This window comes from Oncorhynchus nerka, linkage group LG14 (assembly GCF_034236695.1).
Source record: "Oncorhynchus nerka isolate Pitt River linkage group LG14, Oner_Uvic_2.0, whole genome shotgun sequence".
NCBI classification, from domain to species: Eukaryota; Metazoa; Chordata; class Actinopteri; order Salmoniformes; family Salmonidae; genus Oncorhynchus; species Oncorhynchus nerka.
In genome coordinates this window covers 49477875-49504626 of record NC_088409.1, presented here as the reverse complement: position 1 = coordinate 49504626, position 26752 = coordinate 49477875, and the positions used below count along the sequence as shown (strand labels likewise).

Sequence of the window (26752 nt, the reverse complement as noted above, 5' to 3'; positions counted from 1 at the left end):
CTCTCTTTCCCCCTTCCTCTCTTTCTCTCCCAGTCCTTCTTTCCCGATAAAGAACCACTTGGGGCTCACTCAGAACATATGGAAGTTGGTAGCCCCGAAGGAGTCACACCCCGAAGGAGTCACACAGATCTTTATTAAATGCGGAGCTCTTCCAAACCGCCACCCCCCCCCCCTCCAAACTAATGATCCAGACGAACCTGGCAGCAAGGATAATCCTGCTGTTGTCATGATTCTTTTTTAATTAGGGTTCTCGAGGAGCACTGGATTGTTTAAATCACCCCTGGCTCTCGCTGAGAAGGACTGACCACAACCCAGGCTCTGACTTTGAGGACTACACTGGACACCTAGATAGCCTGTGTTATAATAATGTTACATAACATACATGGGAGAGATGGGGGAGAATGGAGGGAGGAGATGGAGAGAGAGAAGAATACAGAGACAAAAGGGAGGGACCATGAACGACGCTCTGTGCCACTGTTGTGAAATAGCTAGTAGGTGAAGGTATTAATGCATTAAAAGCAACAATTACACTAAATGCAGAGTAAAACATTTGTGTACAGTAAACAAATAAACTATTATTACAGATGTTTCAAATGCCTAAGAGCTTAGGGAGTTTTACTTGTAATCAAAGTATACTAAGGCATCCAGAAATCAAATACAGAAGCATTGTCTAAATAGTGCCTAAATCATATGGTTGCAAAAAGCCAATATTTTCAATTTCAACAGGATCTAGTTTCAGCTCAGTAGAAAACTGAGTGCATCTTGACCTCCGTAAAAACTATCTTGTTCTACACTCTAATTGCATACAATTCCCATTTAACCTCAGTAAGGGATTCTCAGTGACCTCAATTGCTTTCTCAATAAATACTAGCTATGTTTCTACACACCAATTAGGATGAAATGAGGGCCGGAATTCCATATATCAGATGAATCATCCAGTGTCATTTGGACTCCGAATGAATAATAAATGAAGTTTTAGTCAAAGTTCTCAAAGAAAAAGAAGAAAAAAAGACGAGAGAAGCACAAAAATGCATTCACGCAAGCAAATGAGAATTTCGCCAGATCATTGCTGTAGGTATTGGAACACAATAAAACTATAGAAGGACTAAGAGTTCGACACATTCTTTGGACACCGCCATGGCAGAGAAACCTTGAGCAATTTCTGTTGATTCAACAATTTTGGTTAATGGGTACCACATCTATTCCACAGCCTGTAATTACAACAGCTCAGTTTCCAATCTCCAGCTCGGCATGCTGGGATGCCTCACAAGTCCTTGCTGTGGTCGCCAATTTTCCGCCATTTCTTTGAGCTCCATCCCCTCCCTCATCGTACAGAACATGTTAGAAAACATGCTGGACTGGGAGCAGTGGAGATCCTTCATTCAAAGACAGGTGACCTAAATCATGTCAGCCCCCGTACACACCACACCCTCACCAGCCAGGACGGGTTGGTGGGAGAAAAAAAACTGGTCTGGAAGACACCGGGGGACAGTGAGTATCTGTTTCCATTCCCGCCTTCAGGTTTAACAAAAGGGCGCTGGTGTTACTCCTGCCTTTGGAGATCAGGAAACAGACCGATCACATCCCCAGGACATTGCCTGGGTGGTGCTCTGATTGACTAGCGAGTACTAGCACCCACCAATCCCTCAAGGATACAATTCCCAAGGCACCTCCCATTTCCCATTGGAGAAGATTTCACTACCCAAAGAATGAAAAGGAAAATGCATATTTTAACTAGTTTACCCATTAAGTAAACTATTATGTGTCATAGGTAGAGCTCCTAGAAAGCCTTTGATAATTCAGGACCTGGTAGACTTTCAGCGAAGTCTGCCTAAAACATTGTCCTTTGCGAAGGCTGATTTTACTCTGCCCTTCCAAGTTCAGTTTAGGTTGAAATGTTTTACGGTATACCAGGGTATTTGGAAAAGGACACATTTTTTTTTTAATACATTTAAATATTTGTAGTTTCATTTTAAGTAAATACTTGCAGTCAACTTGTGTAATACATTAAGAAGAAAAAAATATTGCGTTCTTCATTTCACCTACCACATCATTGTTCCATTATGGAGCTTACCGGTAGACCCCAGTCACATGGTGTTTGTTAACAAGCAGACAACAATGAGAGACCGGAGCCTTGAGTCACTCACTGTTGTGCAGCACGTGCCAGGTGATCTAGTTACAGGAATTCACAACTAAATGTTTGCCTGCTAGATATCTTATAATTATTAAGTTAACTGTCTAGAATGTGCTAAATGCTCTGCAGTTGTGCATGTGGTTATGCCTCTATTGTCAACAAAAAAAATATGACTTAAATGTAAATGTAAATGTAAAAAAAATGATTCTCCTTTTTGATTTTGCATTTTCAGTTTAAATTGCAGTTCTTACTTTGTCCACTAGGGTTGGTCAGCGATTTCAGGCAGTCGAAGTCATTGACTTGCGTGCTAGCAAGTTAGCGATTAGTTCTTAGCTGTTAGTAGTTTCTTACTGTTAATAAATACGGATGATTGCCATAATTACTTTGTCATTACTAAGTTATACATAAAAATACCGTTATAAAAATCCAAACCGGTCAATGAATGGATACTGGTATATAACGTAAGTATCTTGCGGTTCACCCCCCAGCCTTAGTTCAGTTTGCAGCCATAATACTCAAATGTAGTAAATGGCACGAACAACTAAGCAAAATTAGGCTAATTGACAGAACTATCAATGCTAACGCTAGCTAGCTAATGGGCTTACAAAAATACTGGGTGAGAGATACAAATTTGATGTCCCTTTTTAATGTATCCATTAGTTAATCTGACTGGGGAAATAAATAAAGGGCTTCATTGCCAAAAACCCAAAGTATTCATTTAAAAGGGTTCAGTGTTTCCCAACTGGAAAACAACTATCTAAAGTTAGCTTGAAAGACTAAATCTAGCTACCATTATTACTTTTGTAAATATAAACCAGATGGTGGAAACATACTGAAATCTCTTCCACCTGTCACAGACACTTGTGGATTGGAGTTCGCCAGAGGAGTTCAGCAAAATATGTAGGCTGGGCAATCCACGATTGAACACATTTGACAAACACCTGACTTGATTTTTATGCCATTTTGTTGTTTAAAACCAGCGAACAAAACCATTTCTAAAACTTTAGACCCTAGGGAAATCAGTCAATTGAAATAAATTCATTTGGCTCTAATCTATGGATTTTACATAACTGGGAGGGCATATGCCCACCCACTGGGGAGCAAGGATCAGCCAATCACCATGAGTTTTTTTCCTCACAAAAGGGCTTTATTACAGACAAAAATACTCCTGCTTCATCAGCTGCCCGGGATGGCTGGTCTCAGACCATCCCGCAGGTGAAGAAGCCAGATGTGAAGGTCCTGGGCTGGTGTGGTTACATGTGTTCTGCGGTTGTGAGGCCAGTTGGTATGGAACGTCGTTTGGGTCGCGTTAAATAACATTTTAATTTGACATGTCAAATAACACAATTCTACTATAGAATGTTGTGTGTGCTGAATTTGCACATGCAAGCCAAGCGCTACCACTACTATCAGTAGCACTGTCAAAGCTGTACAAAAAAGTCTGCAAACACCGGCCACGAACGATGAGTTTACAATACCGCGTTGGTAATAAGGTAATAAGGCATTACATTTGTTCGACCGCTACATCTGTGGTAGCTTGGTACCTAGCTAGCACCAATACAACCAGCTTTGTGAGTAAGTATTAGCTAGGTAGCCACTTGTTCACCTATTGAAATTGAACTGAAGTTCATGAAAATAAATAGCAACTACTTAACCCTTTTGCCCAAAGCTAACGTTAGAAACAGCCAGCTAACTTAAATCTGGCTAGTGAGGCTCGACCGGACCGGGTTGTTGTGATGCTAGCCACATTAAGGATTAGGCACAACAGTGGAATTTGAGTTTTGCCTTCAAAATAAAAGTACAACAATTGGTGGACATGACATATTTATTTAAACTAGACAACGTTAAACAAGGTTGGAATGTGAAGCAACAAAGGTGTATCAGTCTACTCGGTGACACCCACAGAACACAACTGTGAAGAGTTTACGCAAATATTAGCGTTGTAGCTCTTATCTTGGGACTGTGAAATCACCTACCCAGTCATCCTATTGTGTGTATTGACATTCAAATTGCACTGAACAGCTTTACCTAAGGATTGGGGTATCAGTCTACTCAATACCCAATATATTTTTTAAATGAGAGTTTTCAGACTCCAAAACATCCATGAAGTATTGTTTCTCCTCTGGAATAATGTTTAATACACATAGTAGGTTGACAATAAACGTGGCTCAATTCAGTTGTTTCAGAGTCCCGCAAGAAGAGCTACAACGCTAATGTTCTCTGGGTGTCACTGTGTAGACTGATACCCCGTGTCATTGATCCACAATCCATAGGTAAGGCTGTACAGTGAAATAAGTATGCCCCTAATGCAATTCTAAAGTCTAATACATCCAGTGTGATTTAAACAGATTTGTCAAATTAACAAATCGTCTTTTGTTGATTTCATATAACATTCCAACCTTGTTTATTATGATCTATTCAATTATGGCATAATTCTACTATTTGTACTCATTTGCATCACTGTCAATGACAAACTTTTATTTTGAAGGCTAACCGGAAAGACCACTATTGTGGCTAATCCTTATTGTGGCTAGCTTCACATAGATGGGTCCGACCACCATTAATCAAATAAGAACTTTTATAAATTAGGGTTATTTTAGATGACGATACCTAGCTATATAGTTAGCTAGCTCTACTATAGCTACTGAAACAGATTGTCATTGTGCTATGTTTTTGAGGAAGAACATTGTTTGCATCCATCAGCTTTTTTTCTGACCAGCACTGTAGGTGAGCGAGGCAACTTTACCATCATCATAGCATACGTAAATGGATTAATCATTGTGACATATGAAATACGAGTGATAGTGTAATCAATGTATAATAACTACGTAAAAAAATGTATTAACGCGTTAAATTGTTATGTGAAGTGCAGTCATATTCAGGTCCTGATTGGTCAACAAAGTGTTATTTGACGTGTTTCTTTTTTGACACGCAAAGACCCAGAGTTCCATAGGTTGGACGCTTGCCAAAATCTAAAACATTGGAGGCAGCTTATGGTAGAGAAATTAACATTCAATGACATGTCAATTGCACGCTCCCTCAAAACTTCAGACATCTGTGGCATTGTGTTGTGTGACAAAACTGCACAATGTAGAGTGCAGGACAAGGTGCACGTGTCATGATCATGCTGTTTAATCAGCTTCTTGATATGCCACACCTGTCAGGTGGATGGATTATCTTGGCAATGGAGAAATGCTCACTAACAGGGATGTAAACACATTGGAGAGAAATACGCTTTTTGTGCATATGGAACATTTTTTAGATCTTTTATTTCAGCTCATGAAACGAACACTTTACATGTCGTGTTTACATTTTTGTTCAGTATATTTATTGCTGAGGTTGTGGAAGTGCCTGCACTGGTAACTTGACAACCAAAAGCAGTTGCTCTGGAGGCATCACGGCCTATACAAACTAACTTGCCCTTCCCTTCCCACCACCTGTCTTGTCTTCCATGACAGAGTATTCAATGTGCTTATAATTGAAATAGGACATGGTGGACCTAACCTGTGTAAAACAAATAGAACTCTCATTTTAATAGAAGAACGGTGACTGGTTTGGTCCAACAGAAACAGAGAAAAATAAAGAATGACTGTAAATGACAAAGTGAAGGTGAAAAGGGGTCTGAACGAGGGGGAGAAGACAGTTACACTCCAGGGAACCGATAGAGATGAGGGGGCAATTCTTCCACACCAGAAAGAAGGGGAGGTGACTGCATCAGAGCATACCCACGTTTATTGATTTTGTCAGCAAGGCCTCCGTTTGTTTGAAACAGACAGTCGATGAGGTGCAGAATCCTCACAAGGTGTCCAAAAAACAAAATGTTTATGCTTCGTTTCTCGCACTTTGCCAGCCAAGAGAAAATGTTTAATATATTTAAGCAAGACCATGTGTCGGTGCAACGCAGAAACTTGTTGAATGTCTACAGGAGGACTGCCAAAACAAATAAGGTCATGGTTTCTTTTGAAAACCCTTTAAAACATGTATTTTCTTGCGTGGCCACATGTCCTTATGGAAACAATTAACAGCAGGTACAATGTGTTTTGGGTTGGTGGTCGGGGATTGGCAGAACACTGGATAGACATGGTCTTGCAAGTCATTCAGCTGAAATTCAATATAAATTGAGAGAAGATTGTATGGATTTTAAGGCAACAATAGTGCATATCTAAAGGCTATACTCGTTTATAATATGACGGACTCAAATGGTAAACTGCTGCGTAAACCAGAGGGTTGCATTTGTTGGAATTGTTTTGTGTGAACAGTTTTGCTACATCACTATGATAATGCAGACTAATTGGCAGATAGACAGAAATACAGATGACAGACAAAAGACAACATGTGGATAGAACTGACACAGCAAGTGGCGATCAAGATAGTGGGAAAGTAGCAGCCTTGTCAGAGCCCAGATACTCTACAAATCTCACAGTGCATAGTGCATGGGCTTAAGATATAATATAACAAGAACACGAGTAAAAGCCAAACGGCTTCCTATATCTGTTTCTACTGTTCAGAAGTGAACGCTGGGCTTTACACCTGAAGGGATGCACATATCAATGTCGACTAACCGACCCTCATTAACCGGTCAACAAACTGTGAAAAATAAAATTAAAAATCCAGACAGTAAAATTGTGTGACTAACAGAAAATACTATGCACGCATACAAGAAATATACATTCCTCTTTAAGAGAAGCATGCAACAATAGCAAGCCTATCGTCTTTCAGTCAAAAGGTTTCAGCCTCGCTGAACATGGAACTCCTGTAATGAAGCAGCAGCTCATCATTTTCAAAAATCTACTTGCAGGAAAACCCTGTTCTAAAACAGCACACCTAATGCGAGCGGTTCCATGTGACAGATGAAAATCTCAGTTAGAAACATAAAACGAGGGGGACTCGAATAGCAACAACTAAGATGGCCACTGGCTTCTGGACAATGAAATAAAGTTGATATGAAAACCAATAAATCAGGAGAGAAATGCTGGTTAACGGCATGATGAAGTCAAAATAATTGCCTCCACGTTTCTATGGATGGATTTTGGCTTACTGGGCTACTTTGAAGCAAGGTAAGACATGCCTCATTATTTGAGTTAAAGTAAAACTTTCAGGTATCATACAATTATAATGCCTCATGCGTACATTGCAAAGTGGTGTGTGACACACTGATACCCTACCTACCGTTGACTATAGCCTATGCACTCATATGATGAAAGGGAGGTGCATTTTAATAACGAGTTGAGATTGAGTAACAAAAATATGAGCACTTTTTAATGGGCTTACAAAAGCATGATTCACTCAAGCTCTCGCAGTCTCACACGAGTCGTGGGATTAGGCACATCCTCCATCCTCGTCCACAAAGCCCTAGCAAAACAAAAACTTGATAATAGCACTCACTGTTGCCCCTAGTGGCCGGTTTTTGAAGGCATTTCCCGACATCCTCAGGACATTGATAGACGTCCAATTTCGAAGTCAATCTTGAACGATCTCCCTGGTTTCACTCAAGTACCAGCTTTTTGAGGAGCTACTCTCACGCTGTTTTTAAAGGTGATTAGCTATTCCGCTCCTCCAACAAGGTTATGTATGCTGTGCACGTGTAATAAATAACATACATGATGACTAACAAAAATACACAAGTGCCAATTTAATACCACTAAACTATGAAAATGTACTTATCGAGACTGATAAGCTTGAGCGGTGAAATGCCTTTTCATTAACACCCCTAACCTGAAGCCAGGAGGGGTCTAAGGACTACCTATATATCACCGTCTTCAAAGAGCAGGCATTTAAGTTAGCCTTAGTTCCACCACACATGTCCAACACTGCCTAAGACCATGAACCACTCCCCCCTCTCCCACTCCCTCAAACACTTGTCATTTGTGTGGGTGAGAGCCTGATCAGCAATGTGGTTGAGGTCAAAAAGGCCAAGGGGAGTTTAACTATGCAAACTCGCACCACTAATACCAAAGCTTTTCAGCAGATTCAACGCTGTCCAAAATGTTTGGACCGCAACTGTAACAAAATAAGAATTAAGTGTGTGTTTTTCCTCTCTTACCGTATTGGTGGGATCGTCTTGCAGTATTGAATCATACTGCTTGCTGGCATCCTCGTACCTTCAAAGGCAGAAAAAAAAAAAAAAAAAAGACTGACCAGTCAAGACAAATTAGGTGGTGTTGAAATCAGAGTTCAAGGCAATCAAGTTTCTGTACACAATGCAGCCAGTCTCCTTGGTTACACAGTGAACCCTTGCCGAAATCAGCAGCGATCTAAAAGAGGAAATAAACAGTCATTACTGTTGCTGCTCAAATAGCCTACATTGTGAGAGGCTTACACCACTTAACAATGAGTCAAGAAACCAACACAAAGAGTAGGGAAGCACACTGATTTGAAGAGTGTATAGACAATTATTTCCTGTAATTTGCTCAAAAGGTGATTCAAATCAATCTGTTTAGTTGCGTTTTAAAGGCCTTTCTTTTGAGCCGTGTAAGAATAATAGGCTACCTTCTATTACATAAAAGTCTGATCAGAGCTATATTCAACACAATGTGTGTTTTAAAGTTACGATGCAAAGGGGGAATCCATACGATTCTGTTTAATATTAGTGAGTTATGAGCTGTAAATATCAAACCATGCAGAAATTTCCTGGCAACAGGGAGGTGGGGAGGCGTGTTCACTTCACTTGTCATGTCAAATCATGGGTCTGCAGGGATGATTTTGAACTTTTTTTTTTTATTAGAGGTGAACTGCAATGCTAACGGTTTAGCAGCCAAAAAGCCAGGGCTCCATGATCAAAACCTGTTCTGCTCACCACAACCTACAACAGAAGCAACTCTGTTTCCCATTAGCAGTGAGCAGCCCCACTTCCAGTGCCACTCCTTCCCTCACATCCACTTTATTACTCAACTGCACTCTGGGAGATTTCAGATGGCACCAGGCAACCACTCACGAGCCACTTTGATATGCTTTATTTACTGGGGGGGCTCAACGAAACACAGTGTGTGTGTGTGTGTCGGGGGTGAGGGATAGTTAGTTGTTTGAAGCTGTGTCATTCCAGTGTATCTCCGCCTGAAGCCAATTAGAGGCCAGTGTGTGCCATTTATTTAATCTGACAGTGCAGGAGTTCAATTATCACATCAACTCCGACATAAACGATAAACGAGTCATGGTGATCAGGGGTGGTAAACAAATTGAATTACCCTTACTCCAGTTCCAGTCAAAAATACTGTGGTTCTCTTGTTCCCTTACATTCACTCCCCTTCGGTTTTTATTAATCACAATTGCAGATGCACAAATAAACAGTGCTGAGAAGAAACAAAGCTGAAACTGTGGTGACATGCAAATATTTACAGCCAGGCAAGACCTCGTCTCTCAGCTCAGAGACGAAAAGCACAACAAGATAATATATATATATTTTTTTAAACAGAAGATTGAGGGACCCCCAGAATAGCAGTGGGAGCAAACCACTTCCTTCCTGGGGAATCCCTCGCTCAGGCTAAAAGGGCCGAGCACTGAACCATTCACTTGTTTTTTTCTCCCCCTTTTTGCCAGCGGAATGGTTGTTTCCAACACAAACAGAGCCCACCACACACACTCACCCAGACCATCGTACCACTTAGGATCTACAGTACACCCCCCTTTACCCCAGGCCTATAGGGTAAATTCAGTTTAAGTCAATTCCTTTTTGACAGCATCCCTTCTGCTTTAAACTAAACTTTCCATATGTTCGCCCATTGAAAAAGTGGTCGGAAAGTGACTTGGAGCTGAATGCCAAAACATTCAGGAGATAAAGGTACTCAAAGTGCAACAATTTCCCATTCCCTACCATGCGACATCCATGCCTTCATCACTGGAAAATATAAACGGTTGAGTTATAGATAATTTAAAAGTTTACAAAAAGTGGTCAAACTTTTATTATTTATTGGAAGAAAAAAAGGTTCCATAATAAATAAATAAACTTTAATGTCAATTATCTAAAAACACACATTTTTTTCCATATTCGCATGTGTTGTAGCTTAGACCCTATTTCACAACATCGGAGGTTTTTGTGTTGTGCCCGCCATCGGTTGAGACACAACATGCGCTTGAATACAGGGCTGACCCCATTTAGTCGACAGGTCGATTGTTTGGTCTATAGGCCGTTGGTCGGCAGATATTTTTTTAGTCGAGCGGTCGCAAATTGTTAAAAATTGAAGACACACAAGACACCTGTCTGATTTGTGCCAGTCTCAGTGGACTAATCCATTGCGGAGGCCGTTGGGATGGCACAGTCCATCACCTTAAGACAGTAGTTCCCAACCAGGGGTACTAGGACCCCTGGGGGGGTACTTGGCCTAGCCACGAGGGGCACTTGATTAGAAACATGAGACCATAGGCGCTACTGATACAATGCTCATAGGGGGAGTACCTCAGGGGTACTCCAGGAAGAGAAACATGCAATTGTTGGTTCAGTAAATGAAAAAGTTTTGGAAACATTGCTCTAAGACATACAATTCCTTCGGAAAGACCAATTACCTTCTTGCCTGGTTGCTAAGTTTGGTCGAACGGCCAGCTCTAGGCAGAGACTGGGTAGCTCCATATTTTTCCCATTTACCAATAATGGAGATCACGTTGCTCTTGGAAACTTTCAACACTCTAGAAATTGTTTTAAACCCTTCCCCAGATATACAGTGCCAGTAAAAAGTTTGGACACACCTACTCTCTCAGTGATGACTTTGTGCTGATAATCGTAGCATTGTCACTGGCTTGATGTATCCAAACGATGCAGTCCCTTCCCCTCTCAACATTTCATTTGGATTCGGTGGACTGATATATAGTGCAGTTCGTTAAACATTCAGACCCCTTGACTTATTTCACATTTTGTTACTTCACAGCCTGATTCTAAAATGGTTTAATTGTCCCCCCCTATCAATCTGCACACAAGACCACATCATGACAAACAGGTTTGTAGAAATGTTTGCAATTGTTTTATTTTTTTAAGTATTCAGACCCTTTACTCAGTACTTTGTTGAAGCACCTTTGGCAGCGATTACAGCCTTGTCTTCTTGGGTATGACGCTACAAGCTTGGCACACCTGTATTTGGGGAGTTTCTAACCTTTTCTGTATATCCTCTCAAGCTCTGTCAGGTTGGATGGGCAGCTATTTTCAGGTCTCTGCAGAGATGTTCGATCGGGTTCAAGTCAGGGCTCTGGCTGGGTCACTCAACAACATTCAGAGACTTGTCCCGAAGCCACTCCTGCGTTGTGTTGGCTGTGAGCTTAGGGTCGTTGTGCTGTTGGAAGGTGAACATTCTCCCCAGTTTAAGGTCCTGAGCGCTCTAGAGCAGGTTTCATCAAAGATCACTGTACTGTTCTCCATTCATCTTTCCCTCGATCCTGACTAGTCTCCCAGTTCCCTGCCACTGAAAAACATCCAAACAGCATGCTGCTGCCACCACACTTCACCGTTGGTATGATAATTGTCCAGGTGATGAGTGGTGCCTGGTTTCCTACAGATGTGACACTTGGCATTCAGGCCAAAGAGTTCAATCTTGGTGTCATCAGACCAGAGAATCTTGTTTCTCATGGACAGAGATCTTTAGGTGCCTTTTGGCAAACTCCACGCAGGCTGTCATGTGCCTTTTCCTGAGGAGTGGCTTCTGTTTGGCTTAATTGGTGGAGGGCTGCATAGATGGTTGTCCTTCTAGAAGGTTCTCCCATCTCCACAGAGTAACTCTGGAGCTCTGACAGAGTGACCACTGCGTTCTAGGTCATTCATGGCCAAGGCCCTTCTCCCCAGATTGCTCAGTTTGGCTGGGCGGCCAGCTCAAGGAAGAGACTTGGTGGTACCAATGATGGAGGCCACTGTGTTCTTTGGAACCTTCAATGCTGGAGAGGTGGTACCATTCCCCAGATCTGTGCCTCGACACAATCCTGTATCTGAGCTCTACGGACAATTAATTCGACCTCATGGCTTGATTTTTGCTCTGACCTGCACTGTCAACCGTGGGACCTTATATAGACAGGAATGTGCCTTTCCAAATCATGTCCAAACAATTGAATTTACCACAGGTGGACTCCAATCAAATTGTAGAAACATCAAGAATGATCAATTGAAACCGGATGCACCTGAGCTCAATTTCGAGTCTCATAGCAAGTGTCTGAATACTTATGTAAATAAGTTATATTCTTTTTTTATTGTTAATTTGCAAAAGTAGATTGATGAGAATAAATAATAATTTTATCCACCTTAGAATAAGGCTGTAATGTAACAAAATATGGGAAAAAAGGGAAGGAGTCTGAATACTTTAAATGCACTGTAGGGTACATACCATTTTGAGAACAGATTAATACAAAAGAATGCCCTGCCCTATTCTAAATTCACAATTGGTGATTACATAATTATGCATTTTTCACTTCACCTCGCTCATCAACTCATCCATTCTCATTAACTTCATCTGTTTATGATAAAAAAATCTCAACTGTTTTTCTTTTCCAGTGATGAAGACGTGTCTCAATGGGTCAACTTTGAAAGGGAAAGGAAAGGGGATACCAAGGCAGTTGCACAACTGAATGCATTCAACCGAGCACCTTCATCTCTTGAACGTTTGGCATTCAGGCCAAACTCACTTTCTGAGCACCTCTGCAATAGGCAAATATTTATGGAAGGTTTCGTTCAAATCAAAAGGGGTGCTGTCAAAAACTGATTAAAGGGTAAATCCATTTGAATGCAGTCTTTCAGCCATGTTACAGTGAGAGACTCTGAAGCTTACTTTTCTAAAGCCTCCAGCCGCATGCCCGCTAATCGCTTCACTCGTTGGCTACCTGGAAACTGCCTCTTCAGTTCCTGTAGACAAGTCTGCAAGGGAAGTGGGCAGAGGGAAGGTGCAATTAGAGTTGACTGGGTGCAACATGCTACAAATAGTCAGGACACATACACTTTCTTTTACTTAAAGCCCCCATGCAGTCTTTGTAATTGTATTTTTTAAATCACTGCAAATGATCACTCTTAATTTTATGAAAATAACATTTTGCATTTACATTCTAGTCACTTAGCAGACACTCTTAATCCAAATCAAATTTTATTTGTCACATACACATGGTTAGCAGATGTTAATGAGAGTGTAGCGAAATGCTTGTGCTTCTAGTTCCGACAATGCAGTGATAACCAACAAGTAATCTAACTAACAATTCCAAAACTACTGTCTTATACACAGTGTAAGGGGATAAAGAATATGTACATAAGGATATATGAATGAGTGATGGTACAGAGCAGCATACAGTAGATGGTATCGAGTACAGTATATACATATGAGATGAGAATGTAGACAAAGTAAACAAAGTGGCATAGTTAAAGTGGCTAGTGATACATGTATTACATAAGGATGCAGTCGATGATGTAGAGTACAGTATATACGTATGCATATGAGATGAATAATGTAGGGTAAGTAACATTATATAAGGTAGCATTGTTTAAAGTGGCTAGTGATATATTTACAACATTTCCCATCAATTCCCATTATTAAAAGTGGCTGGAGTTGGGTCAGTGTCAATGACAGTGTGTTGGCAGCAGCCACTCAATGTTAGTGGTGGCTGTTTAACAGTCTGATGGCCTTGAGATAGAAGCTGTTTTTCAGTCTCTCGGTCCCAGCGTTGATGCACCTGTACTGACCTCGCCTTCTGGATGATAGCGGGGTGAACAGGCAGTGGTTCGGGTGGTTGATGTCCTTGATGATCTTTATGGCCTTCCTGTAACATCGGGTGGTGTAGGTGTCCTGGAGGGCAGGTAGTTTGCCCCCGGTGATGCGTTGTGCAGACCTCACTACCCTCTGGAGAGCCTTACGGTTGAGGCGGAGCAGTTGCCGTACCAGGCGGTGATACAGCCCGCCAGGATGCTCTCGATTGTGCATCTGTAGAAGTTCGTGAGTGCTTTTGGTGACAAGCCGAATTTCTTCAGCCTCCTGAGGTTGAAGAGGCGCTGCTGCGCCTTCTTCACGATGCTGTCTGTGTGAGTGGACCAATTCAGTTTGTCTGTGATGTGTATGCCGAGGAACTTAAAACTTGCTACCCTCTCCACTACTGTTCCATCGATGTGGATAGGGGTGTTCCCTCTGCTGTTTCCTGAAGTCCACAATCATCTCCTTAGTTTTGTTGACGTTGAGTGTGAGGTTATTTTCCTGACACCACACTCCGAGGGCCCTCACCTCCTCCCTGTAGGCCGTCTCGTCGTTGTTGGTAATCAAGCCTACCACTGTTGTGTCGTCCGCAAACCTGATGATTGAGTTGGAGCGTGCGTGGCCACGCAGTCGTGGGTGAACAGGGAGTACAGGAGAGGGCTCAGAACGCACCCTTGTGGGGCCCCCCGTGTTGAGGATCAGCGGGGAGGAGATGTTGTTGCCTACCCTCACCACCTGGGGCGGCCCGTCAGGAAGTCCAGTACCCGGTTGCACAGGGCGGGGTCGAGACCCAGGGTCTCGAGCTTGATGACGAGCTTGGAGGGTACTATGGTGTTGAATGCCGAGCTGTAGTCGATGAACAGCATTCTCACATAGGTATTCCTCTTGTCCAGGTGGGTTAGGGCAGTGTGCAGTGTGGTTGAGATTGCATCGTCTGTGGACCTATTTGGGCGGTAAGCAAATTGGAGTGGGTCTAGGGTGTCAGGTAGGGTGGAGGTGATATGGTCCTTGACTAGTCTCTCAAAGCACTTCATGATGACGGAAGTGAGTGCTACGGGGCGGTAGTCGTTTAGCTCAGTTACCTTAGCTTTCTTGGGAACAGGAACAATGGTGGCCCTCTTGAAGCATGTGGGAACAATAGACTGGGATAGGGATTGATTGAATATGTCCGTAAACACACCGGCCAGCTGGTCTGCGCATGCTCTGAGGGCGCGGCTGGGGATGCCGTCTGGGCCTGCAGCCTTGCGAGGGTTAACACGTTTAAATGTCTTACTCACCTCGGCTGCAGTGAAGGAGAGACCGCATGTTTTCGTTGCAGGCCGTGTCAGTGGCACTGTATTGTCCTCAAAGCGGGCAAAAAAGTTATTTAGTCTGCCTGGGAGCAAGACATCCTGGTCCGTGACTGGGCTGGGTTTCTTCTTGTAGTCCGTGATTGACTGTAGACCCTGCCACATGCCTCTTGTGTCTGAGCCATTGAATTGAGATTCCACTTTGTCTCTGTACTGACGCTTAGCTTGTTTAATAGCCTTGCGGAGGGAATAGCTGCATTGTTTATATTTGGACATGTTACCAGACACCTTGCCCTGATTAAAAGCAGTGGTTCGCGCTTTCAGTTTCACGCGAATGCTGCCATCAATCCACGGTTTCTGGTTTGGGAATGTTTTTATCTTTGCTATGGGAACGACATCTTCAACGCACGTTCTAATGAACTCGCACACCGAATCAGCGTATTCCCCAATATTTTTATCTGACGCAATACGAAACATGTCCCAGTCCACGTGATGGAAGCAGTCTTGGAGTGTGGAGTCAGCTTGGTCTGACCAGCGTTGGACAGACCTCAGCGTGGGAGCCTCTTGTTTAAGTTTCTGCCTGTAGGCAGGGATCAACAAAATGGAGTCGTGGTCAGCTTTTCCGAAAGGGGGGCGGGGCAGGGCCTTATATGCGTCGCGGAAGTTAGAGTAACAATGATCCAAGGTTTTACCACCCCTGGTTGCGCAATAACAAAAAACTGCATAGTTTCCTAGGAACGCGAAGCGAGGAGGCCATCTCTGTCGGCGCCGGAAGTAAACCAGAGCAATTTACACAGTTAGTGCATTCATCTTAGAGATTCTCCCCTACTTTTGTAAACTTTATTGCCAGTAGTTCTGAAACTAGCACTCACGAACCAAAAGTGGTCCCCTGAAAATTGCGTACTTCATTACATGTGTGCACCACGTCATTGCTCGCTCTATAAATCGGTCTCTGCGGTTTCCACTGTGCCATTGGGTCCGCCCCGCAGATAACGCTGGGCAGGCCTCCTGATAGCTGTCACTGAAATGTGAAGGGCTGAAGCTCTTTGACGAGAACTCTAACTGTTAAGGGATTGGACAACGTGGGGGGAAATGTAGGGAAAATGGCACAAACTAGGGATTTCATGACCACCCCTACGTAAAATGTATTTTTTATTTCACCTTTATTTAACCGTAAAATGTATGCACGTATTACTTTGGATAAAAGCATCTGCTAAATGGCATATATATTATTATATTATGGCTAATTGAGGTAAAACAGTAATTCTGCTCATAGATTATGCATATATGAGCTACACATTGGTGACTAAGGGCTGGATGTGTCAAAGTGCCAAAGCATGTCTTACAGCTAGTTAGGTGAGAAATGAAATTTACATTTGAGTCATTTAGCAGATTCTCTTATCCAGAACGACTTACAGGAGTAGGGCACTTTAAAATCTGTTGTATTTTGTGCCTGATTACAATACATTTTTTCCCAAAATCCGCTTTCTCCTTTTTGTTTTTCCAGGTTTCATTTTTCCCTTTTTATCACACTTAAAAACAAAAACAAGTCCACAACAACACGTAAACCACATCAGGACACCACTTTTGAGGTCTGGGGGAAAGAATGTTGCATTTTGGGTGTAGTTACCCTTTTTCACAAGTGAGCACCATCCAGAGACCGTTGTTTGGTTAGCTGTGTTTCTGTAGCGCTCATGTGATTGCAGAGTTTGCAAAACAAATGGCCTCTGAATTGATGCAAATAATGATGTCATTCTGCCAGGTAGGCATAGGCTACTTTGTAGTTAACATTCAGTTTAAAAAGGTTTTGGGGAAAGCCTTTCCATTTATCAGCAGACGATTATCATGATCATTACCGCTAAGGGCTACACAAAGTGCAGACTTGACATACTGCACAAACATGGGCATTCCTGTGCCCATGGTTGCAGGAAAATAAGTATCACTGATGTATATTCATATCCTATGATTAACTTCAACAAATTAACACATTTTCTAATAGCTTTAGTTGATTTCCTACTAAGTTAAAAACATATTGGAATATTTCTGAATTACTTTAGACAATGTGGATTCCGTGATTCCGTCTGCGTTTTCCGCAACGCAGATTTTATATGCCCCACAGAAGAAATTAGGGTTAAGACCTTCCGGTTACCGGCCCAACACTTAATAGGGTTAAGACCTTCCGGTTACCGGCCCAACACTTAACCGCTAGGCTTCCTGCCGCCCAATATATTTTTTAATAATTTATTTCCCTGAGCCTCCTTTCGCCATTGAAATACTCCGCCTGATCGTCTGGGCATGTTGATGCAAATTTGAATATATTAACATACACAGCCCGAGTGACGTGCGGTCAGGGTAAGCAGGGCCTACTCTGAAATTAATAAAAATAGAACTAATGAAAAATAAATATGTTTGATCTATAATCATTTTGTCATGCTTTTTATGCATGATATAATCGATTTCTGAACATGTACTTACTTCACAAATTTGCGCAAGGAGGCCTGGGGAAAGGCAGCCTCGCTGTGCCTTTCTCCCGCCCTTCAAACTCATTGACATGACTTGTGCATCGGAATATTTTTATTTATTTCACCAGGTAGGCTAGTTGAGAACAAGTTCTCATTTACAACTGCGACCTGGCCAAGATAAAGTAAAGCAGTGCGACACAAACAGAGTTACACATGGAATAAACAAGCGTACAGTCAATAACACAATAGAAAAAAAGAAAGTCTATATACAGTGTGTGCAAATGGCGTGAGGTGGTAAGGCAATAAATAGGCCATAGTAGCAAGTAATTACAATTTAGTAAATTAACATTGGAGATGTTCAGATGATGATGTGCAAGTACAAATACTGGTGTGCAAAAGAACAGAAAAGTAAACAAAAAATATATGGGGATGAGGTAGGTAGATTGGGTGGGATATTTACAGATGGGCTATGTACAGCTGCAGCAATTGGTAAGCTGCTTGGATAGCTGATGTTTAAAGTTAGAGTGAGATAAGACTCCAGCTTCAGCGATTTTTGCAACTCGTTCCAGTCATTGGCAGCATGGAACTGTAAGGAAAGGGAGCCAAAGGAGGTGTTAGCTTTGGGGATGCCCGGTGAGATATACCTGCTGGAGCGTGTGCTACGGTGGGTGTTGTTATCGTGACCAGTGAGCTGAGATAAGGCAGAGCTTTACCTAGCAAAGACTTATAGATGACCTGGAGCCAGTGGGTCTGGCGACGAATATGTAGCGAGTTCCAGCCAATTAGAGCATACAGGTCACAGTGGTGGGTGGTATATGGAGCTTTGGTGACAAAACAGATGGCACTGTGATAGACTGCATCCAATTTGCTGAGTGTTGGAGGCTATTTTGTAAATGACATTGCCGAAGTCAAGGATCAGTAGGATAGTCAGTTTTATGAGGGTATGTTTGGCAGCATGAGTGAAGGAGGCTTTGTTGCAGAATAGAAAGTTGATTCTAGTTTTAATTTTGGATTGGAGATGCTTAATATGAGTCTGGAAGGAGAGTTTACAGTCTAACCAGACACCTAGGTATTTATAGTTGTCCACATATTCTAAGTGAGAACCGTTTGGAGGTTTGTTAACAGTGTCCAAAGAAGGGCCAGATGTATACAGAATGGTGTCGTCTGCATAGAGGTGGATCGGAGAAACACCCGCAGCAAGAGCAACATCGATGATATATACAGAGAAGAGAGTCGGCCCGAAAATTGAACCCTGTGGCACCCCCATAGAGACAGCCAGAGGTCCGGACAAAATTGTCCCTCCGATTTGACACACTGAACTCTGTCGGAGAAGTAGTTGTTGAACCAGGCAAGGCAGTCATTTGAGAAACCAAGGCTGTTGAGTCTGTCGATAAGAATACGGTGATTGACAGAGTCGATGAAGACGGCTGCACAGTACAATCTTTATCGATGGCGGTTACGATATCGTTTAGTGCCTTGAGTGTGGCTGAGGTACACCCGTGACCAGCTCGGAAACTGGATTGCACAGCGGAGAAGGTACGGTGGGATTCGAAATGGTCAGTGATCTGTTTGTTCACTTGGCTTTCGAAGACTTTAGAAAGGCAGGGCATTTTGCCTCCCTGGTGGCGCAATGGTCTAGGGCACTGCATCACAGTGCTAGCTGTGCCACCAGAGACTCTGGGTTCGCGCCCAGGCTCTGTCACAGCCGGCCGCGAGATCTATGGGGCGACGCACAATTGGTCTAGCATCGTCAGGGTTAGGGAGGGTTTGGCCGGTAGAGATATCCTTGTCTCATTGCGTACTAGCGACTCCTGTTGCGTGCCGGGCGCAGTGCACGCTAACCAGGTTGCCAGGTGCACTGTGTTTCCTCCGACACATTGGTGCATCTGGCTTCCGGGTTGGATGCGTGCTGTGTTAAGAAGCAGTTGGGTTGTATTTCGGAGGACGCATGGCTTTCAACCTTCGTCTCTCCCGAGCCCGTACAATTGGATACCACGAAATTGGGGAGAAAAGGGGGTAAAATTCACAAAAAAGAAAAAAGGCAGGGCAGGATGGATATAGGTCTATAACAGTTTGGGTCTAGAATGTCTCCCCCTTTGAAGACGGGGATGACCGCCGCAGCGTTCCAATCTTAAGGGATCTCAGACGATATGAAAGAGGTTGAACAGACTGGTAATAGGGGTTGCAACAATGGCGGCGGATAATTTTAGAAAGAGATGGTCCAGATTGTCTAGCCCAGCTGATTTGTACGGGTCCAGGTTTTGCAGCTCTTTCAGAACATGTGCCATCTGGATTTGGGTGAAGGAGAAGCTGGGGAGACTTGGGCAAGTTGCTGCGGGGAGTGCGGAGCTGTTGGCCGGGGTAGGGGTAGACAGGTGGAAAGCGTGGCCAGCCATAGAAAATTATTGTTGAAATTATAGATGGTCGTAGATTTATCGGTGGTGACAGTGTTTCCTAGCTTCAGTGCAGTGGGCAGCTGGGAGGAGGTGCTCACTTTACAGTGTCCCAAAACTTTTTGGAGTTAGAGCTACAGGATGCACATTTCTGTTTGAAAAAGCTAGCCTTTGCTTTCCTGACTGACTGTGTGTATTGGTTCCTGACTTCCCCTGAACAGTTGCATATCATGGGGACTATTCGATGCTATTGCAGTACGCCACAGGATGTTTTTTTTTAGGCAGAAAGGACTCTGCCTGTGGACGTCACATGTCATCTTCCGCCTTTTGGCAGTTGCATTCGTTTATGAAGGCGCTGTACATATTCTGCGTCTACTTTAAAATCGCTCTGATTTACATAGTATCTGATCAGGATGGCTAACATACTACATCTGAAACGGTTTTCAAAATTAATTTTCTAGCAAAATGGGATATTAATGGATGGAAGACCAACACCTGCGCTTAGGGACTTACATCAAAGCTAGGGAGAAAATAACACGATCATTTCAACCTGAAAGTTTTAAAAGAAAGCTCTGTGGCTGCGATGCTAGCAGCCGACTACTGCTTCCCCTGCCTGCTGTTCTCCACCAGCGACAGCGTATTACATGCACTGCATCTTTAAACAAACAAATATACTGTATCCATGTAAAACATGAATAGTTTTGAGATGTCATATGCAGTGTTGTGTTTTTTTTGATGACGCATTCCTGTCCGCCCAGACAATTGAGAGCAGGGCATGAGGGATAGTTGATGGTTTCCATTCATGGGATCCATGATAAAAGATAAACAACACAGTCCTGAAGAACTTATGTGAAAATCGGCAGTTGACGTGGTTGAAGACCATGTTGTCTTGTGGCTACCCACAGTTTACCACTTTTTACTATAAAAAGGAGAGGCAGGATGCTCTTTACGGTGAGTTAGTTTTTTTTCTCTACGAGGGAACTATAGTTTGTTTTTCCACACACTCATGACAGAGGTGAGGAATCGTTATCGTCATGTCCAACGATATCCTGCATGAGATGGAAAGTCTGTCCTGCAGCCCGGATCTTTTAACCTGTCCAACAACAGTCATGGTCTTTCTCACTGGGAGCAGGTGATTGGACAACTTTCCGTAATCTAGTTCCATTGCAAAGAATATTGGCTAAGACATAGGGAATCGTTGCAAAACATCCTCATATACTATTCCCATCACCCATAAAATTATTTTAGTTTATGTAATCACTCAATTTTAAGCAGATATGAGCAAAACTGACAGGACATTAACTAGGCTTCAATAGTACATTTAGCCAGATTCAAATCAGTCCAGAAGAGTGGGGAATGCATGTTTTGATTTAAATCAAACTAAGCAGGAACAATGTTATATTTCCACAATGCGAATTTGATTTAATTCCAATCCAAACGTCTACGGTAATGCCATTGGTTCCTGCTCTTTGCAGTGATCATGCACCCTTCAATTTAAATCAAACTGAGCAGGAACAAATGTTATATTCAACAACGCAAATTTGATTGAGGGACAGAAGATGGCCCTAAGTGATGCCTCAACAGGAATAGGCCCCATCTGCTCTCCTAGCATGCTTCTTTTCAACTGTGGGCATTCACTTCAAACATTTCACTTGCGTTTGCATATGAGAATATCTTGAACAGGAAAAAATATGAATTTCTGCTATCTAGGCATGGTTTCTTATCCCAGAAACTCATAACCCGCTCAACCACCATTTGGTCCTAAAATAATGTCTGTTTGCTATCTAGGCATGGTTCGTCATCAACCCAGAAACCCATCAACCCATAAATTACGATTCAGTACTAAAATGAGTAAAACAGAATAATCTCATTTTATCATGTGCTGGATTTGCAAATAATCATATCTTAAAAATAAACTGGATAAAAACACTCATTAGAAATAACTTTGGTTTTAAATTCCCAATGTTATATTAGAAAAGTGTGGTGGTCTTAACTTTTTGCTCTCGTCATATTAAAATGTAATACATTTTCATAAAGCCCTTGAATTCTGAGAAATTGCTTTAAAGTACAATTTCTGTCCTCAAGCCTGACACTTGTATTATTAACAATAATCAATATGTGCTGTTTAGAAATAAAACCATGTATTTAACGGACTGGATGGACAAGGTCATTTGTATCAATCTCTCCCCTTGTTCAATCAACAAAATATGTGGGAGGAAAAATCATGGTGCCTTCAGAAACTATTCACAGCCCTTGCTCTGACGACGAGCTCATGTCTGAAGGAGACGACACCTGCGAGTGTAAAAAGAAAAAAAACACACCCTGTTAAGAACTCTTTTTTTTTTATATATATATATAGACTTTCAATTAAACTATTCACACCCCTTGAAATCTACACTGGAATTGCTTACCAAGACGACACTGAATGTTCCTGAGTGGCCTAGTCTAGAAATGATTTTTTAAATTTTATTCTCTCAAGTTGTTTATTGTTGTGTTTTTATAATAATGTGTAAATACTGTACAATCCAGCTGTGCAAAGCTCTTAGAGACTTACCCATTAACCTGTTACTCCTACCCCCTACTTTTTCGAACATTCTGTTAAAAATCGCGCAACATTTCAGCGCCCTGCTACTCATGCCAGGAATATAGTATATGCATATGATTAGTATGTGTGGATAGAAAACACTCAGACGTTTATAAAACTGGTTAAATCACGGCTGACTATAACAGAACGTGCGTTTCATCGAAAAGTGCAGGAAAATCTGATCACTGAAAATTGAAAAATATATCCATGCGCCACTTCAACCGATTGATAAAGGTGAACCACATTAAATGGGGCCGAGGTTGCAATACCTACAGCTTCCACACGATGTCAACAGTCTTGTCATTTGCCTAGGCTTTGTTTCTTGGTCAAACGAACAAGAGACAGCCCATTTCTTCAGGTCTCCGAACATTATTCTTCAGGTTACCCGGACATTATTTCCAGACGTTAAAAATCTGACTTGTTGCCTGGATTCACAACGAGTGTAGCTTTAATTCACTACCCTGCATGTGTATTTTAATGAACGTTTGAGTTTTAACTAGTACTATTAGCATTTAGCGTAGTGCTTTTGCATTTCCAGATGTCTAGATGGGACGCCTGCGTGTCAGGTAGGAGCAAGAGGTTAAGACTCTTTTAAAATCACTGCCTAAGGTGATTCTAACATGTATTGACTCTGGTGGATGGATACTCATGTAATCAAGCTATATTAGTGTTCTATTTTTCATAATTATTTTACAAATGTACACATTTTTCTTCCACTGACATTACAGATTACTTTGTGTAGATAATTGACAAAAAAATATATAATTAAATACATCTTAATCCCACCTTGTAACAACAAAATGTGTAAAAAGTCAAGGGGTGTGAATACTTTCTGAAGGCACTTTCAGTAACACAATCTATAACATATCTATTAGTTAACTCTGTGATGGCAGATGACTCAACAAGGAAAGGGGGAGTTAAACTCCATAAAGGTTTACAACTAACACTGTGTTCATCTATAGCAAGTTTTTTTACCCTCCATTATTCCAACACTGCTCAGCAAAAGTTTTTTTCCAAAGTACAGACAAATGGGGTAATATTTTTGGCCAAATAAAAATATTTTCACATTTGGCAATGGGGGTGATGAAGTACAAATGACTGTGAGAAATGGGTTGAGGTCGCTAGGTGTGTGTGGCAGCTGTCGGTAGTTCACTTACCCAAGCCAAATCATCCCGACTGCAGTCCAGCGCAGCGATCATCACCTGCTCATAAATTATCCATACTGGGCACAGGAGAAAAAGCACTGTTTTAATATTCCAGTACAGTGTCAGGCGGAACATCAAAACATGATCAATTGACATAATCAGACTGTTAATACAGTATTAGTTCTAACAAAGTGCTTTCGTATTTTTCTACTGGATCATAGGAAGGACATGAGCTGGCCCTAAGTGATGCCTCAACAGGAATAGGGATTTAGGCCCCATCTGCTCTCCAAAAGCATGCTTCTTCTCAACTGTGGGCATTCACTTCAAACGTTTCACTTTCATTTGCATATCACAATATCTTGAACAGGGAAAATGTCTGCCTGCTATCTAGTCATGGTTTCCTATCAACCCAGAAACTCATAACACCACTCAGTCCTAAAGTAATGTCTGCTATCTAGCCCTTGAATCCTGGGGAATTGCTTTCAAGTAGAGGTCGACCGATTAATCGGAATGGCCGATAAATTAGGGCTGATTTCAAGCTTTCATAACAATCGGTAATCGGCATTTTTGGACACCGATTGTGGCCGACTACAATGCACTCCATAAGGAGAATGCGTGGCAGGCTGACTATCTGTAAAAGAGTGTGCAGCAAGAAGCCAAGGTAAGTTGCTAGCTAATATTAACCTTATCTTGTAAAAAACAATCAATCTTAACATAATCACTAGTTAAACTAGTAACATCATCAACCATGTGTAGTTATCTTGTCCTGTGTTGCATATAGTCGATGCGGTGCCTGTTCATTTCTCATCGAATCACAGCCTACTTTGCCAAACGGGTGATGATTTAACAAGTGCATTCGCGTAAAAAAGCAATGTATACCTAACCATAAACATCAATGCCTTTCTTTAAAATCAATACACAAGTATATATTTTTAAACCTGCCTATTTAGTTAATATTGCCTGCTCACATTAATTTATTTTAACTAGGGAAATTGTGACACTTCTCTTGCGTTCAGTGCAAGCAGAGTCAGGGTATATGCAGCAGTTTGGGCCGCATGGCTCGTTGCGAACTGTGTGAAGACCATTTCTTCCTAACAAAGACCGTAATTAATTAGCCAGAATTGTACATAATTATGACATACCATTGAAGGTTGTGCAATGTAAGAGCAATATCTAGACTTAGGGATGCCACCCTTTCAATAAAATACGGAACGGTTCCGGATTTCACTGAAAGAATAAACGTTTTATTTTCGAAATGATAGTTTCCGGATTTGACCATATTAATGACTTAATGCTCATATTTCTGTGTGTTTGTTATATTATAATTAAGTCTATGATTTGATATTTGATAGAGCAGTCTGACTGAGCGATGGTAGGCAGCAGCAGGCTCGTAAGCATTCATTCAAACAGCACTTTCCTGCATTTGCCAGCAGCTCTTCGCTGTGCTTCAAACATTGCGCTGTTTATGACCTCAAGCCTATCAACTCCCGAAATTAGGCTGGTGTAGCCGATGTGAAATGGCTAGCTAGTTAGCGGAATTGCGTGCTAATAGTGTTTCAATCGGTGACGTCACTCGCTGAGACCTTGAAGTAGTTGTTCCCCTTGCTCTGCAAGGGCCGCGGCTTTTGCGGAGCGACGGGTAACGATGCTTCGAGGGTGGCTGTTGTCGATGTGTTCCTGGTTCGAGCCCAGGTAGGGGCGAGGAGAGGGACGGAAGATATACTGTTACACTGGCAATACTAAAGTACCTATAAGAACACCCAATAGTCAAAGGTATATGAAATACAAATGGTAGAGAGAGAAATAGTCCTATAATTCCTATAATAACTACAACCTAAAACTTCTTACCTGGGAATATTGAAGACTCATGTGAAAAGGAACCACCGCTTTAATATGTTCTTAAGTTCTGAGCAAGGAACTTAAACGTCAACTTTCTTACATGGCAAATATTGCACTTTTACTTTCTTCTCCAACACTTTGTTTTTGCATTATTTAAACCAAATTGAACATGTTTCATCATTTATTTGAGGCTAAAATGAATTTTTTTTAGGTATTATATTAAGTTAAAATAAATGTGTTCATTCAATATTCTTGTATTTGTTATTATTACAAATAAATAAATGTTTCAAATTTTTTTTTTTTTTTAAACTTGACCGATTAATTGGCATCTGCTTTTTTTGGTTCTCCAATAATCGGTGTCGGCGTTGAAAAATCATAATCGGTCGACCTCTAGAATTCCTCTCAATCCTCACTCGTTTTTATTAATAATCAACAATATGTGCAGCATAGAAATAAAACCATGTATTTACAGGACTGGATGGAGAAGGGAAATCTCTCTCGTGTATGTTTTATGCAGTTCAAAACAACAACAACAAAAAGTTATATTAAGCTTAATTTAGAGAATCAATCATGGTGAAAGACCACTGACCATGTTAAGGCTTTATAGATCAAATTCTGCTGGTATTCTAAGATTTCGTTCTTCATAGAACATGTTCTAAACATCATAAGATAATGTACAACTCCATATAAAAGACAATGTTACGCAGCCCTTTCCTAACACACAGAGAAAGAAAGCTTACACAGCTGTTATCCAGGGCAACAGAATATTATGTCATTTCCCCCCCCCCACTTCGCTGTGATACCCCTAACCAGTTACGGTGCGACGCCTTATTCACAACGGTTATCAACATTGCCCGACACATTTCATCCAGTGGTTTTAAAATAAAGAGGAAATGTTTATTGAAGTGCTTATTCAATCAATCAACTGTAACAGTAAAAGACAGTGATTAATAATAGGCTTGGCTAATGGATCCAATTAATGGAATTAATGCTAAATGTCTGTTTTGACAAGCACGCCAGACGTCCTCTGCCAAATGCTGTCTAACTGTAAACTGAGAAAGGACAATAAAACCCAACAAGAAAACTGATATGCCAAAACAAACAAAACGCCTGAAGTTTCTTGCCTTTTTATGATTCCAACTCTTGTTTGATAATTGCCATCTTGTTTCACAGCCAATTTCAGAACTGGTTTCAATAAAACCGGGGCGTGTTAAGTGTTTACCCTGCTCTATAAAGACTAATGAATGAATCATAATGAGTACAAGGA

The 26752-nt window shown here is 41.7% G+C and overlaps 1 protein-coding gene across 1 annotated transcript in view; it reads right to left on the bottom strand.

The window, feature by feature from the left end:
• The window catches only part of LOC115141382 (ER membrane protein complex subunit 2-like), a 61532-nt gene that overhangs the window by 24843 nt on the left and 9937 nt on the right, over positions 1–26752 (bottom strand). Inside the window, exons 3-5 of the mRNA XM_029680181.2 lie at positions 23659–23723; positions 12871–12956; positions 8178–8235 (exon numbers count right to left, since the gene is read on the bottom strand). Coding sequence (XP_029536041.1) covers positions 8178–8235; positions 12871–12956; positions 23659–23723 — 209 coding nt within the window. The remainder of the gene's footprint in view (positions 1–8177; positions 8236–12870; positions 12957–23658; positions 23724–26752) is intronic.